The 16,695-nt window shown below is 42.3% G+C and overlaps 1 protein-coding gene across 16 annotated transcripts in view; it reads right to left on the reverse strand.

Moving 5' to 3' along the window:
* The window catches only part of C2cd5 (C2 calcium dependent domain containing 5), an 81,941-nt gene that overhangs the window by 12,687 nt on the left and 52,559 nt on the right, over positions 1-16,695 (reverse strand). For all 16 annotated transcript variants that reach the window (XM_051173396.1, XM_051173403.1, XM_051173401.1 and 13 more), the window contains 9 exons: positions 15,950-16,136; positions 11,597-11,761; positions 7,898-8,038; positions 6,694-6,757; positions 6,429-6,490; positions 6,122-6,220; positions 5,475-5,564; positions 4,924-5,011; positions 4,719-4,805 (listed from right to left, as the gene is read on the reverse strand). In XM_051173396.1, the coding sequence (XP_051029353.1) occupies positions 4,719-4,805; positions 4,924-5,011; positions 5,475-5,564; positions 6,122-6,220; positions 6,429-6,490; positions 6,694-6,757; positions 7,898-8,038; positions 11,597-11,761; positions 15,950-16,136 (983 nt within the window). The remainder of the gene's footprint in view (positions 1-4,718; positions 4,806-4,923; positions 5,012-5,474; positions 5,565-6,121; positions 6,221-6,428; positions 6,491-6,693; positions 6,758-7,897; positions 8,039-11,596; positions 11,762-15,949; positions 16,137-16,695) is intronic.

Below are 16,695 nucleotides of genomic sequence, written 5' to 3' on the forward strand. Positions count from 1 at the left end.
CTCATTAGTTTAATAAAATGCTGATTGTCCAGTAGCCAGGCAGGAAATACAGGCGGGGCTACAGACCAGGAGAATCCTGGGAAGGGGAGAGGAGAGACAGCCACCAGCCAGATGCACAGGAAGCGAGATGAGAACGCCTCACTGAGAAAAGGGACCAAGCCATGTAGCTACACATAGAGAACTATGGGTTAATTTAAGTTGTAAGAGTTTGCTAGTAATAAGCCTGAGCAACAGGCCAAATAGCTTACAATTACTATAAGTCCCTATTGTGTTTATTCAGGACTGAACGGCTCTAGGACCAGGCAGGACAGAAACTTCTGTCAATATGTGGCACCCAAACATTTGTCAAGGATTTTTCATGTAAAACCTGGCAAAAGCTTAAAAGAGATTCTAAACACAAAGGAACAGAATCAAGCACAGCTTCTTGGCAGCAGCATTTATTCAGGTGGACTCTGTTTGCTAGAGGCAAGCAGAGGCTTGGCTCCTTTAAGAGAGGCTTCCTGATAGTGTTAGCGGCAAAAACTGCAAGGCTCTTTTAAGAGGCCCTGCTACCAAACAATTAAATGGTGTTTATGAGCAGCCAGTGGCATGCTTCTTGGTGGTGGTATGGACCTAGAAACTCTGCAGAGTTAGCAATAAACATATCTCCCACCAGTATCTCTGCCACAAAGCTAGACTCTTAGGAAGCCAAGGAATGGAGCAGGGCCAGCAGCTACTTTAATCTTATAGATGCAATTTAGCAGATTAAAGACTCACGTGGTCAGAAAAAGATATATACAGTAAAGACTGATTCAGAGGAAAACAACCCCTAAATGGTATACAGTGTGCTTACAAATATACATAGGCTTGGAAGAGAAAAGAAAAGGGGTAGAGAAAGTCCTTAAAGAAGAAACAGAGTAGCTGGGTGTGGTGGCACAAGCCTTTAATCCCAGCACTCCAGAAGCACTCCCACCATCCCACCATTTCAAGGCCAGCCTGCTCTACAGACTGACTTTCAGGATAGCCAAAGACACACAGAGAAAGCCTGTCTCAAGAAACGAAGGGGAGGGAAAGGAAGGAGAGAGGGAGGGGAGGTGGGAGGGAGGGAGGAATAGAGTAATAAAAGCCACATAAAGATAAAAATACAGAATCTGTTATTATGTTGTCCTTACATTGTCTGACTGCTGAGGAAGGAGCAAGAGCTGCCAACAGATGTTTGATTATAAATGCTGCTGGATTCATTCAACATACATACTTTCAAAATGTCTTTACTGCAAAATCTAAGTCAAAAGGTATGTTACTTTGGAGAAGAAGAGGGTTTGCTTTTGTTTCCACAGGAAATGAGAGGCTGTGGATTCATTCTGCATTAAGAAAAATAAGGTTTTATTGACGAAGACCGCTGAAAAATCTCCAATGGGAACAGATGGCCCAGATGATCCAACATTTGTCACTCATATTGGTTTATTAAAACACTGATTGTCCAGTAGCCAGGCAGGAAGAATAGGCTGGGCTACTAGACTAGGAGAATTCTGGGAAGAGGAGAGGAGAGACACAGCCAACAGAGGAAGCAGGATGAGCCCGCCTCACTGAGAAAAGGGACCAAGCCACGTGGCTAAACACAGATATGAATCATGGGCTAATTTAAGTTGTAAGAGTTTGCTAGTAATAAGCCTGAGCAATAGGCCAAATACTTTATAATTAATATTAAGCCTTAGAGTGGTTATTTGGGAACTGGTAGGTGGGATGCAAAACTTCCATCTACAGTGGACAAAGTCCACTATAACACAAATCACTAACTCTAGTGACTGTTTACTTCTCATCATTACAATTCATCAATCATCCTTGCTATAAATATTTTCAGAGTGAACACTTTAAAAATTATTGTCTTAAAATTTCCCACAAATAATATTCTCTTGTAGAGTAAAAGGTATGCAGCCTAAAGTCTTTAATTTTTCCTATTTTCCCATTTAAACATTCAAAGTTTTAAGTTACTATGATCACAACTGAGATTTTAGTCTTTCAGGCATTTTTAATCAATATAATAAATGACTGATTATAGTTTATACATTAAAAAGTTGGCTTGATGACTACGTTAACGATGAATATAAAGGTAGATAGAAACTTAATCCATAATGCTACTTAGATCTGATAAACTGCCATGTAACAGTTGTAAATTATTAAAGCATAAAGATAGAAATAACAGCTTCAATTTGAATAGTTTACAATGGGAAACCAAAAGTATTACTATACACAAATTCGATATCATCAATGAACTGCCATGCGGGCCACACACCGCAACTAAAGACAAACACCCTACCCTAGTTTCTTCCTTCTGGATTCCCTGTCACAGTCCTGCACCCACTTGTGGGTGTCCATTCCTCTTAGGACTATGCGTTACGGCTTCCTTCTCTCCTTAGCTTAAGTCGAGGTCTTTGTCTTGCTCTGCACCCCCTGCCTCTTCTGCATCCCTCTGACCCCACCCTGCCTGAAGACAGCTAGAGGGAGGGAAAGCTACCCCATCCCCACTCTCACTGGTTAACCTACACACTTGGACCTACCTTTAGACTGTGTTCCATCCACTTACTCGTCTGTTTTTGAGAAAGGGTCTCACACTCTAACATCCCAGGCGGGCCTGCCTCAGCCCCAAGCGCTGGGGTTCCTCCTGGTTTTCCTATTCCTCGTTCTCTGCCCCAATAGCATCACTCTCCTGCCCCTGCTTTGGCCATTCAACTATATGAAGATTATTTATAGATTCTTTTTTATTGTGATCTCCATTTTGATCATAATGTCAAATATACAGTTTTTTAAAGCAGGCACAGCAGATATGCAAAAGACTATCTATATAAAGGTATTTGTAGTAGTATAAAGACCTCACTGCACAGCCTCTTGTCAGCACCCCATCCCAAGGCTGCTCTGGAAGACCAGAGAACTTGCTGGCTGCAGTTTCTTGGAAACACTGATAATTATGGGAGCTCTCTGGCCTTGGGCATGAATTCAGCATTTGATTTACTCCCCCTGCCCCCACTGGGCAGGGTTTCTCTGTGTAGCCCTGGTTGTCCTGTAGACCAGGCTTGACTCAGACTCAAGAGATTAAAGACGTGTGCCACTCCAATACAAACATGGTAACAATTATAGAACCACAAAATACTGAATCTAAAGGAATTTTAAAAACTTAATTTCAAGGCTAAAAGGAAGTAGAAAACTTTTCAGATTTCCAACACGAGAAGCCAAGGCTGACGGAAGCCTGTAGTCAGTTGACTTGCACACCTGCTCGGTGGCAGCACTGAGCACAGGCATCCCTGCCTCTTTCCTTCACCTCAGGCCCTCATGCAGCCTTTCCAAAGGAGCTGTAAAGACTTGGGGCAGTTCACAAAAGAGACATTCTATTCAAACGTTTCTTCCTTTTTTCTTTAGTTCAGAAAATATCATTTCATAATACCAACCACATAAGCAGTAATTGTAACTGACCCTACAACACTCTGGAAGACATCAGTATGGATAAGGCAAACTTACAGACTCACCCTAATCTTCTGCAGCATCCAGTCAGCAATGACAACATGCTAGATTAGCAACAGAGTAAGTAAGCCTTTACTAAGTAGGTTTTAGGGGTGGTTCCTCATTGCAGAAGTTTCTCTTTCCATCCCCGAAAAGAGTGCCACCTAAGGAGCTCACCATTTTTTTTTAAGACTCTTAACCTCTGAGCCATTTCATCCCGTCCCTCAAAAAGATTGTTAACAATATTCTTCTCCAGAAACCATGTTTACTCAGAAATCTGAACTCAGACACCACTGAACTGGTTCTTTATTCTCCTAAGGAAATTAAGGGAAATGCGAAGACTTTCTGTACAAGTCCTAAATTAAATTGGAATTTAGCTAGTGATACAAGAAAGGTAACCAAAGTTACCAGGTGAGGGAGTTTGGAATCTGAACATAGCTTATCTCTTCAAGTCTATGGACAATGAGGTAAACATATATTCCTACATAGAGAGACAGTCCTTGCACTGACTGATTTAGTGAACACACACACACACACACAGAGAGAGTTTTATACGCTTTGTTACTGAATAAAAGTATTCATAGATGGAAACAATTTCAAATATTGTGATTACAGTAACTAAATCAATCATTTCTCAATTAAAAACTGTAAGAAAAAAATATAACCTATGTTTACTGAATATGTGCTATAAGATTAGATACAACTGTTTTGAGAAGTTAAAATAAAAAGTATACTAAAGCCAAAAGAGAAACAAAGGAAGAAGCAATGCTCCCATTATTTTTCTACAGATTGTAGAAATCAAAAGAGTTTTCCCTCTACAGGGAATTATTTTGTATTTGAAAAACTGTCAGTTCCTTATAACAACAATGTTATTCATTACATTGTTCAATTACAGACATTGTGTAAAAGATGGAAACATTCATGATTAATCAAGAGTATCCCCTGGAGAGTACAGGAAAATCCAGAAATGTTTAAAAATTTGATTAGAAGAAAACTTACCAGATAAAATACCAAATACACTATATGTAAATATTTACACTGGGAAATTCAAATCTTCACAAATAAAACTTTAGGAGAACTGAGGTAGAAGATTGGAGCAGAACATAAATGACCTTCCCAGTTTACGATCTCTCCACAAAGTAAAGAAAGAGCACTATTTCCCCCAAGTATGCGTATGGAAAACACACAGAGATAGACGCGGGCCAGACTCCTCGGCTGACTACAGCGTCTGCTATGTGACCAACCTTTAGCTGCTGGGAAGGCGTGAGAAGGCACGGAGTCTGAGCAGAGCTCCAGCGGAAACTGCAGCAGCTCTTCGTTATCCGTGGATGCTTGAGAGGCAAGCACACACCAGTTACTTCGAAGCCATCCTCCGTTCCCGTTTTAACCCCAAGGACCAACCACAGAGCTCTAACACACACACTTCACCTCCTAGACAGGAAAACTTACCTCTCTGGAGTGACTTTTCAGCATGGGCTTTTGTGGTCTGTAAGGCCTGGTTTTTATCAAAAGTTATTGCAACTGCTGTGACTGTAACCTAGAATTATAGCGACAATCCTGATTAGTGACACAATCACTAATGGAGTTACTTACGCTTTGTTAGAGTACCATGGACAACCTGTACCAACTGACTAGTGAGCCCTTCCTGATGAAGACTCTCAACCAGAGTTCTATGTAAACTCGGATGAGCAACGTGTAGAGCTAAACCTAGACATTTCCCACCTAGCCGCCTCTGAAAGACAGGGACTGCTAAAGTCATGGACAATGAGCCCCGTTGTCTGCTGCATCCTCAGAGGGAGGACATATGTGAATCCCCTGCAGATAACCAGCGGTAAGAAAACTTGAATACACAGCCTGATGCAGCTAACACACAACCTCCGATAGCCTGAGTTACAACACTGTGCGAAGTTACTTAATTAGGGTCCATTAAACTCAAACAGATCGCAAAGGGCTGGAAGACTCTTGCACAATCAAAGGCCGCTTCCCCCCTTCCGTGTTACCTGGATTAACTCGTCTTCCGGCAGAGACACCGTAAAGTTCACGTGGCAGAGGCAGCAGGGGGTCATGGAGCGGAGTTTGAAGTATAAGCTCTGCAGGAGACAGGACGGGTGTGAGCGCTGTACTTCACGCTATGACCTCGTGGGGTTAGTTCTGTCCAGGGGCATTACAGCCCAAGGGATGAACCATGGAAGGGACGCGACAGTGGCCCTGCTCTTTGAGAGCAGTGTCAGCCAGTAAGGCTTACGTCTTACGGTCTATGGGCATGTCAACACAGAGGACATGAAGTGACAGGCAGGGTACCTTGGAAGGAAGGGGACTGAGGGAGCCCAGTCACAGCATTCACTGCAATGAGTAACACAGCTTTATGAGAGCCACCACTCTGCAGGGAACATGCACCAATAAAGTTTTAATGTTTGACAACAACTCGGGCTCTTACAACCATCTACGGATGTATAGACTGTTATGACAGTGAAGCTACTGAACTGAATACTGTCTCTTAGGACAGCGAGGACAAGCCAGTGCCTCGCGGTGGCGGTGGCGCAGGTGAGACTGATAGGTCCCAGAAACAGCACATCCCTGGTATGTGAGGCACTACGGACAAAGGACCCTGGTCCAGTCAGCCTGGGCCCTGAGTGCAGGCTCCTACCTTGAGCAAGTTCTCACACAGGCCATTGAAGTTCTTATTGAGAGCTTGGTTAGTCAGGTTGAGGCTGCTCAGTCTGACCACTCTTACCGACGTGAACATCTAGGGGCAGGGGAGAGAACAGCATAACATCCAGCTATTTTTTTCCTAAGAAACTAGTAATTGGTAAAAGTGGCAAATAATGAATAAGTCATGAAATTAAAAAGGATAGTGTTTGTAACTGCTACTAAGGGTCAAAAAGTAGGCGATATTAAAATAGAACTTCTTTATAATATATATGGCATTTGTTTCAAATTAATAAGAAATTTACCTGTATTTCTGATGTCCAATTATTTATGCCAGGCATAATTTCAGTATTACAACTATAAAAACCTGCCAAAATATTAAAATTAAATTGTGATATTTTACTGATTATGGTTTTAGAAATGACAGTTCTCAGAAAAAAAAAAAAACCTAAATATAAAACTTTCATTGCTTTTGACTACCTACTGACTGAGTCCAATGCCAGCCTGAAATGTTAGGAGTCAGAGCCCTGAGGCACACAGGCTCTAAGTCAGTGCTAGCTTGCTGCGTACCTGAGGGCGGGGGGACGTCAGTGAGGAGGGAGTGCACATCTTCCATGGCGTCAGTGTCATCGATCTGGAAACACAAAGATAAGACTACCTTATAGCCCTGAGCACGGAAGCTGTCCTGATTGTTTAACGTTACCTTCATTGTCTGAAAAGCAGAAGATGTAAGAACTAAGAAAATAAAATGCACAGCCATCGCCCCTGCCGATGCATTAAACATGGGGGCTCGAGATATGGCTCAGAGTCAAGAGCGCTTGTTGCTCTTCCCAGGACCAAACTGAGACTCACAGCAGCAGCCTGACATGGCGGCCTCAGCAGACCCGAGGCCCCTGCAGTAGTTTGAATGAAGACAGCCCTCACAGGCTCAGCTTTCCGAATACTTGCTTCCAAACGGTGGAACTGCTTGGGCAGGGTTATCAGGTGTGGCCTTGTTGGAGGAGGTGTGCCATGTGGGGTAGGCTTTGAGGTTTCCAAAGCCCATGGCATTCCTAGTCAGCTCTCTTTGCCTCCTACTCAGAGATAATGGTGAAAACTCCCAGCTACTGCTCCACCACCACACCAAGCTGCCTTCTGCCGCGCTCCCTGTCCTATGGCCATGGCTCTTAACCTCTCAACTACAGCCTCAATAAACTCTTTTCTTCTAGAAGTTGCCTTGGCCATGGTGTCTCTTCACAGTAATAGAAAAGTAACTAAGACAATAAATAAAAATGTAACATAAAACAAAAATTCCAGCATCAGCAAATTTCCCCACAGCAACAACTTCAAATACTTCTAAGTGAAACCTTTCACATATTTAAATACTGAAGTTTTGTTTAAGTACTTTTCAAGTGCTTATTTAAAAACACACCATATGTAATATAGACAAGCCTAAATAAAACACAATGCCCGTACATCACTACATCGCACAGCCATGCTCAGCTCCACTTCAGCTCAGCTGCCCAGTCGGGGCCACACCGCAAGTGACGATTCCCCAGACACTGCACAGGCAGGACCACAGGCATTCCCCACCTCTCCCTTCTCTCCCTGAACCTGTACCTCAGCCTCGTCTGCCCACCTTGGAAGCACTGTTTCTTATGTCTCTGCCCAGTCAGGGTCCCAGCACCTGAAATATCAGTTGTACTCTGGTACAGGTTGTCACATCAGTTTAGAATTCAGTTATAAAGTATTTATCCTCTCAGACTTTTGGAACATTATTCCAACAAAGCATTACCTCTAAAACAAACGCGTCTTTTTTCCCATGTGAAAGGTCTAATTCTGTAACTTCATCAGAACTTTCTGATTGCGATCTTAAAAGTCTTGAGCGCTGTCTAGGTTCTGGGATGGGTGATCCTATAATCTCTTCAGATACCTCCTGAAAAACATGCAATTATGGAGGCTGAGACTTTCTGCTTGGTTTTAAAATTTTATATTAATAGGTCGCTTCCCAAGGAGAAAAAAAAAAATCCACATGATACATTCAGTGCACTCTGTCTTTAAGTTTAACCTTCCAGATTATAGAAGACACAGATATTTCCTTTCACCTACGAAAGCAGGTTAACTCTCAAGGGCATGACAAGGTCAAGCTGACATCTAGTGTGCAGTTAGGGAACTACAGTGAGTGCGGAACTTTCCCACTCCAGGCTGAAGGTGTTTTCATATACTCTACATTTTCTAGGAAGAGTTTTAAAGTATAATGACTATATAAAGACTTAACACTTGCCAGGAAAGGGCCTCCTTAACCAGCAGCAATCTTTTGAAGCTCTCCCACAGTTAAATGTGAAGAATAAGAAATGCATGTGTAGATGACAAGATAATACATACATATACAAATGCACATACAAGCTATACAATTTATCATGCTAAATAATCTTCAACAGCAACAAAACTGATTTTCTACAATCAGTGCATGATGTCATCCTGCAGAGATGTGTGCTGTAAACAGCCAATAACCTGGGCCGCATCGTGTGAGCACAAAAGGCAAAGCCTGATAGTGATATAACAGAATCCTCCTTATCAAAACAGAGGGTTAAAATAGAGGTTTTTCCAAAATATGGTGTTAAATGTTCACTGCTGGTGTGTGTCTAAGAAAAAGGACAATGTGTCGTTGGAAGCCACTTGTGGAGTACTGTTGCACACGTTCATATTATATATAAAACCTACCTGGTGCACATCTGAAAGGGTGGGCACTATAATGAACAAACAATGAGAAAGAATGCAATTCTAAGCTAGAACCCATGTAAGGCAGCGGCTCTGGTGGTGGTTTGGTTTGGTTTTGGATTTTTTTGTTTGTTTGTTTGCCTCTCATTAAATACAATACTTCCTTTTGTGATTTTGTTTTGAATTCTGTGACTGCCTCTGTTTCTACTAAATGGTTAACACTTTGGTATTTGAGATATTCAAGTCTCGTAAGTTAGGTTTACCACTAGTAGTATTATTTTTAAAGTTTCTCTTATTTGATACCATGTATTAATTATCTTAATAAAAAATGAACATCAAAATATTTTCAATTTATTGTGGAAAATTATCCGGTAAGAAGAGTGAGCTGGGGCTATCTTCCTGAGAAGGACACTGACCCACATTTCTAGTTTAATAATTGTATTATTAAGTGGCTGGATATTGCTCTGGCGGTCACGGGCACACACTTCTCTTGTAAAGGGGCTCTCACCTCTGTCAGGTAGCTTATAGCCACCTGTAACTGCAGCTCCCGGGAATCTGGGAATCCAACACCCTCCCTGGCCTCTGCAAGCTCTACTGCCCCCCATATACACATAATTAAAACAAAATCTATAGTTTAATATTAATATAGTGAAAGGTGGCTACAGACAGACTGCTATACAAAATTTAAAACAGAAAAGTGTAATGTTAACAGTGTCCTGGTAATCATCCCTGGGTACCGACTTTGTCAAGCATTTCTAAAAATAAAGACAATTAATATATTTAGTGTTTGAAGTCAGGAAAGACATACTGGAATAAAACCCATTCCTGTTGAAATTTTTAAACAACAGATTTTCTTCTTCCTCAAAAACCTAAGTTGTGTGAAAGGAAAGGCAACTCAGTTTGTATTCTTTGTAAGTATCTGTGTTCTAGGTGCTCTTACAGCCAACCCTCAGTATTCATAAGGTACTGGTTCTAGGACCCCATGGATATTAAAATATGTGGGTGATCACTCAGGCTTCACAAAATGACACAGAATCTGTACATAACTTACATGCAATTCGCTGTGTGTTCTACACTGAACTACCTGGCCAGGCTAGACTACATGAGTTGAAGCTGTCCAGACAATTGCTACACTGTTGTTTAAGGATTAATGGCAAGACACATAGCATGAACCTGCTCAGTAATTTTAAGTATTTTCTGTCTGACTGACTGAATGTAGATGGCAGTGGCAGTGTACAAGTCTGACTACATAATAATAGTGGAAGACAAACGTGTGAATGAATTTCAGCAGCTCTTGGCAAGCAGGCCGGCTGCAGCACACGAGGGGAGGCCTCCCTAGGGGCGATCAGGGCGGAGTCACACAGGCCGCAGACATGTAGCGAAAGCAGCTGACAGCCCCACAGGCAGCAGAGCTCAGTGCAGCCTCCTTGAGCCCAAAAGGCTCAGACACTGTCAGCGCACTGTACAGTCATGGAGGGAAAGCAATCCATGCAAACATTTATTTAGCAAGGGCTACGAGAGCTTTTTAAAAGACTATTTTTCAGATATTAATATAGTAACACAGCAGCATTTCATTGTTTTTAAGTTTCAAATCACTGTCCAACAGTGACACAAGGCAAGCGACACTAGGTAATAAAGAAAATACAGAACTAATTTTAATGACAATTTTGCTCATTTCATTACATGTAATTAAAATAAAAATACTGATGAGACATTTTACACTATTTGCACTATTTTTATACTGTTTTACAAATGTATTTTACAATTAAAGCAAATCCCAATTCAAGCTAGTGGGTACCAAGGGCTGAGCTTCCCAGTCCCCATCAAATCCGTGAGCCCTCGGTCAGCTTCACCACTTTGCTCCAAGAACAGGACAAAAGCTAAGGTGAAGTGAGTTCTGAGGCAGTATTTATTTTAAAGGAGCAGCCCAAACTACAACTGCATGTAAAATTATTAAAACATTACTCGACAGCACCCCTGTGGAAGCAGTACCATCTGAGACTCATAAAAAGCTATTTAATTGCAACTGCAGCATGTCTCCTTTAATTCAGGCTGTGGTAGAGGCACCTGTCGTGTGCAAATTCTGTGTTGGAGCTGCAGGCTCGCTGAGCTTGACTACTGCAAGGATGGCGAGCAACCTGGAAGAGGGAGCAGTCACGACACACCCCTGCCTTGTACTGGCACCATTAAGCAGTCTGTTTTTACTAAAAAGGATCTTTCCTTTCCCTTTCAAAAAAGGGTCTCACTCTGCAGCCCAGGCTGGTCTCGAACACAGCAATTGCTCTGCCTCAGTTTCCCAAGTGCTGGGATTACAGATGTAACTCAATATGCCAGCCAAAAAAAGAACATTTTAAACCACTTACATAACAACCACTGAACAAATATTTATGAAGAGGCTAGTCATTGTAAGAAGGCATTCCTAAGTCAGCTGTAATGGAATTTTATTCTACAGGTCACAGAGGCAAGAGAAAAAAGGTTTAAAACATGTGGGTGTGTATAAGAGCCAGGTGTGTGAACATGTGCACGCACACACACACACACACACACACACACACACACACACACACACACAGGGGTATCACAGGAAACAGAGGAAGTGACGAGAGGAAAAACCTGGAAGGCAGCTGCACTTTATATACCTGACATCAGCGCCATCACATTCAAATGGAGATGTTTCAGACAGACAGCAGGGGAGGTGGAGAATTTTGTGTCCAATATAAGACACCTCCCTCCCACACCCTGCCTCAGACCGGGAACTGGAACATTCGCTTACCGGAGGGTTGATCTCGTACAGCTCCTTGTTTTTGGCAATCGTGTCATTTATCTTCTTCTGCATGTGGGAGATGTGCTGCTCATAGGAGCCGTCACTAGGGGTCTTCCCAGCAATCTGGATGCCTCCAGGCATCGGTAACGCTGCTAAGTAGACCCCTGTGGCAGACTTGTGAAAGTAACAGGGGATAATCAGACCGACCATCAAATGACAGTGGCGTAAGCTTCCTATCTAGGAAGGACACTTCACTCCGCACAAAAAGACATACGGGCAGGCCACGTCTATAAGAGCATACAAAAACCTGGGAAGCAGCTGTGAAAGGAGCTCCTTCAGTAACCAACTATACCTTTTTAAAAACTTTTACCCCGTTACATTTTTTTTTTTTTAAGTTGAAATCTGAGCAGTTTGAACAAGAGCATATGATGTTCTAGGTAAGCCTGAGCATCATCATGAATTGCAGGCAGTCTGGGCTAATAGTGTGAGATCACATCTCAAAATATCTGAAATACATACATAAAAATAACTTGAAATCAACTATACCTTAGCAAAAGCAAAAGTTACAGCACAGCTTTACCAGCACTGAGTAGACAGTCTGCCCTTAGAAGGGCAGCAGTAGAGAACAATGGCAATCACACAGAGAAGGGATGAGGTAAGAAAATGGCAGCAGCCTCATCCCTGAATCCATTCTCCCGCCTTACTCCACAGCCACCAACAGAGACAATTTATTTTACTATTTAACACATTCACCCATTCTACAGCAGTCACTGTATATTATCAGTATTGGAAAACTATGAGAACTATAAAGCAAGCTAAAATCTACATGTGTTTAAGCTACCACAAGCACAGCAACATGTAAAGAAATCTAAACACTAATGTGGGTAGAGAGGCACATGCCTGAAATCCCAGCTCTCGAAGGTAGGGCCAAGAGGATCAGGAACTCAAGACCAGCCTGGCATGAAACCCTATCCCCAAAAGAGCAAAAACAGGGCTGGAAAGACATGGAGAAAGGCACCCACGGAACCCACAAGGTGGCAGGGAGAAGTGACTTGCACAGGTTATCCGTTGGTCCCAGCATGCACACCATGGTGTGCAGAAACACACAAATCAATGCGAAACAACAACCAAGAGAAGCATTAAAGTGGAGGCATGGAAATAGTGGAGGCAGCCCTCTCAGCTCTGGCTATTTGTGTATTTAATATGAAGTCCATCACGTGTCATCTTTTTGACGTTCTATGGCATCTACACATCATCTGACACTGGCCCTACACAGTACTCTTCCAGAACTTAGCATAGCCATAACTCAGCTCCTCATGGCCAGCACAAAGGAGCCCTGCCAAGCCTTAACACCTACATACTTCTGCCCCACTCACTGACAGACGCAGTGACAGCACACATGGCCCCGTCACTCTGGAGTGCCAACCTGTGGCGTCACTGTCTTTGGTACACGGAGTGTAGCAGCAGCACAGAGAATGCAGACGGCTGTAAACAGCAGAGACACAAAAGCTTTACCTGGAGCAGGCCTTAGGTCACATCAGTGCCAAAAACTAATCAACTCGCCACAACCATAACCACTTCCTACATACAAGCGCAGCTGAGGACGGCGGTGTAACCCTGCAAATCCAGCTCTCAGAGGCTGAAGCACACGGATCATGATTTTGAGGCCAGCGTGTGTTTACTAGCAGTAACCCTCTCTCAAACTTTAAATAATTAAATAACACTTTCATACTTGCTCCACTAAAAATAGGAAGTGAAACAGGAAATAATTTTACATTTTAACTACAAATTTACATAGAGAAAAGGACTAGAACTGTCCATAGATTTTATAAGTTAAATACTTCTTCATGGCTTGAAAAGATGGCATTAAGAATTAAAATTTCCAAAATCCCAGCAAAATTTTTCACTGACCTTAAAATGACAATAATCAACTTCATATGGAAAAACAAAAGACCCCATATAGCCAAAACAACCCTGTACAATAAAGGATCATCTAGAGACATCACTATCCTTGACTTCAAACTCTACTATAAAGCTAAAGTAATGAAAACAGCTTGGTATTGGCATAAAAAACAGACAGGTGAGCAAATGGAATCGAATTGAAGACCCTGATATCAACCCATACACTGATGAACACCTTATTTTTGACAAAGAAGGTAAAATTATAAAACAGAAAAAAGAAAGCATTTTCAACAAATGATGCTGGCAAAACTGGCTGTCAACATGAAGAAAAATGCAGATAGATTCCTATCTATCACTATGCACAAAACTCAAGTCCAAGTGGATCAAAGACCTCAGGATAAATCCAGTTACACTGAACCTAACAGAAGGAAAGTGGGAAGTAGCCTTGAACACATTTGCACAGGAGATCACTTCCTAAATATAACACCAACAGCACAGACACTCAGAGCAACAATCAATAAATGGGGCCTCCTGAAACTGAGAAGCTTCTGTAAGGCAAAGGACATTGTCAATAAGACAAAACAGCAGCCCACAGAATGGGAAAAGATCTTCACTAGCCCCACATTTGACAGAGGACTGATCTTCAAAATATACAAAGAACTCAAGAATCTAGACATCAAAATACCAAATAATCCAATTAAAAATGGGGTACAGATCTAAACAGAGAATTCTCAACAGAAGAAATCTCCAATGACCAAAAGACATTTAAGGAATCATTAACATCCTTAGCCATCAGGAAAATGCAAATCAAAAGGACTCTGACATATTACACCTGTCAAAATGGCCAAGAACAAAAACTCTGATGACAGCTTGTGTTATAGAGGATGTAGAGAAAGGGAAACACTCCTCCACTCCTGGTGGGAGTGCAAACTTGTACAGCCATTCTGGAAATCAGTATGGTGGTTTCTCAGAAAATTGGGACTCAGGCTGCCTCAAGACCCAGCAATACCACTCTTGGGTATTTACCCAAAGAATGTACATTCACACCACAAGAACATTTGCTCAACTATGTTCATAGCAACATTATTTGTAATAGCAAGAACCTGGAAGCAACCTAGATGCCCCTTAACTGAAGAATGGATGGAGAAGATGTGGTTCATGTACACAATGGAGTACTACTCAGCGGGGGGGGGGGGGGGGGTCTTGAAATTCACAGGCAAATGGATGGAACTAGAAGAAAGCATCCCAAGTGAGGTAACCCAGTCACAAAAAGACAAACATGGTGTGTACTTGCTCATATATGGAGTTTAGACATAGAGCAAAGGATCACCAGCCTACCATCCACACCGCCAGAGAAGCTAGGAAACAAGGAGAACCCTAACAGAGACATACATGGATCCACCTAGGAAGGTGCAAAAGACAAGATTTCCTGAGTAAATTGGGAGCATGAGGAGTTAGAGGAGGGAGTTGGAAGAGGAGAGGGAAGGAAGAGAGGAGGGAAGGGGACTGGGGAAAAATGCATGCTCAATAAAAAAAATAGTATGTTAAAAATAAGTAAATGATGACACAGGGTATAAGGAACAAAAGGAATTAAAATTTGAAAGTTGCCAACACACAGATGAAAATCCTGTAAATGTCAACAGTTCAAAATATGAAAATATAGTAACAGAGTTCAGATCAGTGGTTTCATCTCAATAACCCAGGCATGGTAATGTGTAGACTGACCACAGTCCCCTAAAGCTGTGTAAAAGCCAGCCACCAGACTCACTCCTACAATGTCTCCGATCAGTAAGGCTTGCCATCTGCTTCATCAGCTAAGTCTACTTTTGTTTGCTTATTCTTTTGAGTCAGGTTCCTGCTGTGTGGCCTAAGCGGGCTTTGATCTAATCCTCTGCCTCAGATGCCTACGTGCTGGGATTATGGGATGCACCACCACATCTGCCTAGGCTATGTCTTGGATTATGAGGACACACTACTGACGGGGATGTCCTTCAGTATTATGTTTCCCTTATTGGTTGGTGAATACAACACTCTTTGGCCAATAGCCAGGCAGGAGGGACAGGTGGGGCATCCAGACCAGGAGAGGGCTGGGGAAAGGAAGGAAAGGGAGAGCACGGAAAGAGACGGACGCCATGTAGAGACCAGGAAGATAGGATGTGCCAGCCATTCCCTGGTAAGATAAGGCCATGTAGAAATACATAGATTAGTAGTTATGGGTTAATAATTAAGAGAGAGCTAGCCAGTAAAAAACCATAGCAACTGGCTAACAGTTTAGTTAATGAATATGTCTCTGTGTGCTTATTTAGGGCTAAAGGGCCGTGGGACCTGGCGGGACAGAAACCTCCATCTTCACATTACCACATGTGGCTATGCGATTTCTTATGTAACTCTCTGAACCCTACACAATAGACTCTAAAGCTACAGAAATGACAAAAAACATAGAAATGCTTCTCGACTCACCGCTAAACCCATCAACATGTTTTCACCCACTGTGATCTGAATTCGTAGTCCAAACAAAGCATTCATTCCTTTGAGTTTGAGCTTGTTCATCAGCTGAGTGTGGACTTCATATTCCATAAATGGCAGGAGATTACTGATAGCTGTGGCATTGGCTTCTGCCTGCGCTTTCTTTTTTAAGCGACATAACCTACAAAGGAGAGTAATTCTGTCTCAGTGTACAGTATTCCTGGTACCATCCTAAGAAACGTCCAGAAACGTTTGGTGGAAGACTTAAGATGAGTCAACAGACTGAAGGTCATTCAACACGATAAGATAAAGAAAGACTCAGTGTGACACTCTGAGTCAAAGAAGTCTCAAGGAGAAAAGGACCAAGTGTCTTACTACTGCTAAAGTTTCAAGGTGAAGGCAGAAACACCCAAGGGACCAGGGAGTCTGGCAGCTGCTGGTGACCTAGACACTTAAAGACTTAAAGGTCTTTGCTGCATGTGTGTGGCACTGTAGCATGCACCACTCTAATACTAAACAGCCCAGTGCTGCATGAAAGAAACATTACAGAAAACAGTCCTAAAACAATTCAAGCACCTAGTTCCAAAATATATGGGAGGTCTCCAAACAGTTGATGCTCAGCCACACTCCACGCTGAGCTTATTACATGCACACATGTAACAAGACATTTGTACAAAAGAATAGAAATATTAAAAAATTCTTGAGTACTACACAGTGTTGTTTTCTGTCAGCTGTATAGG

This window comes from Phodopus roborovskii, unplaced genomic scaffold (genome assembly GCF_943737965.1).
Source record: "Phodopus roborovskii unplaced genomic scaffold, PHOROB, whole genome shotgun sequence".
Classification (NCBI taxonomy): domain Eukaryota; kingdom Metazoa; phylum Chordata; class Mammalia; order Rodentia; family Cricetidae; genus Phodopus; species Phodopus roborovskii.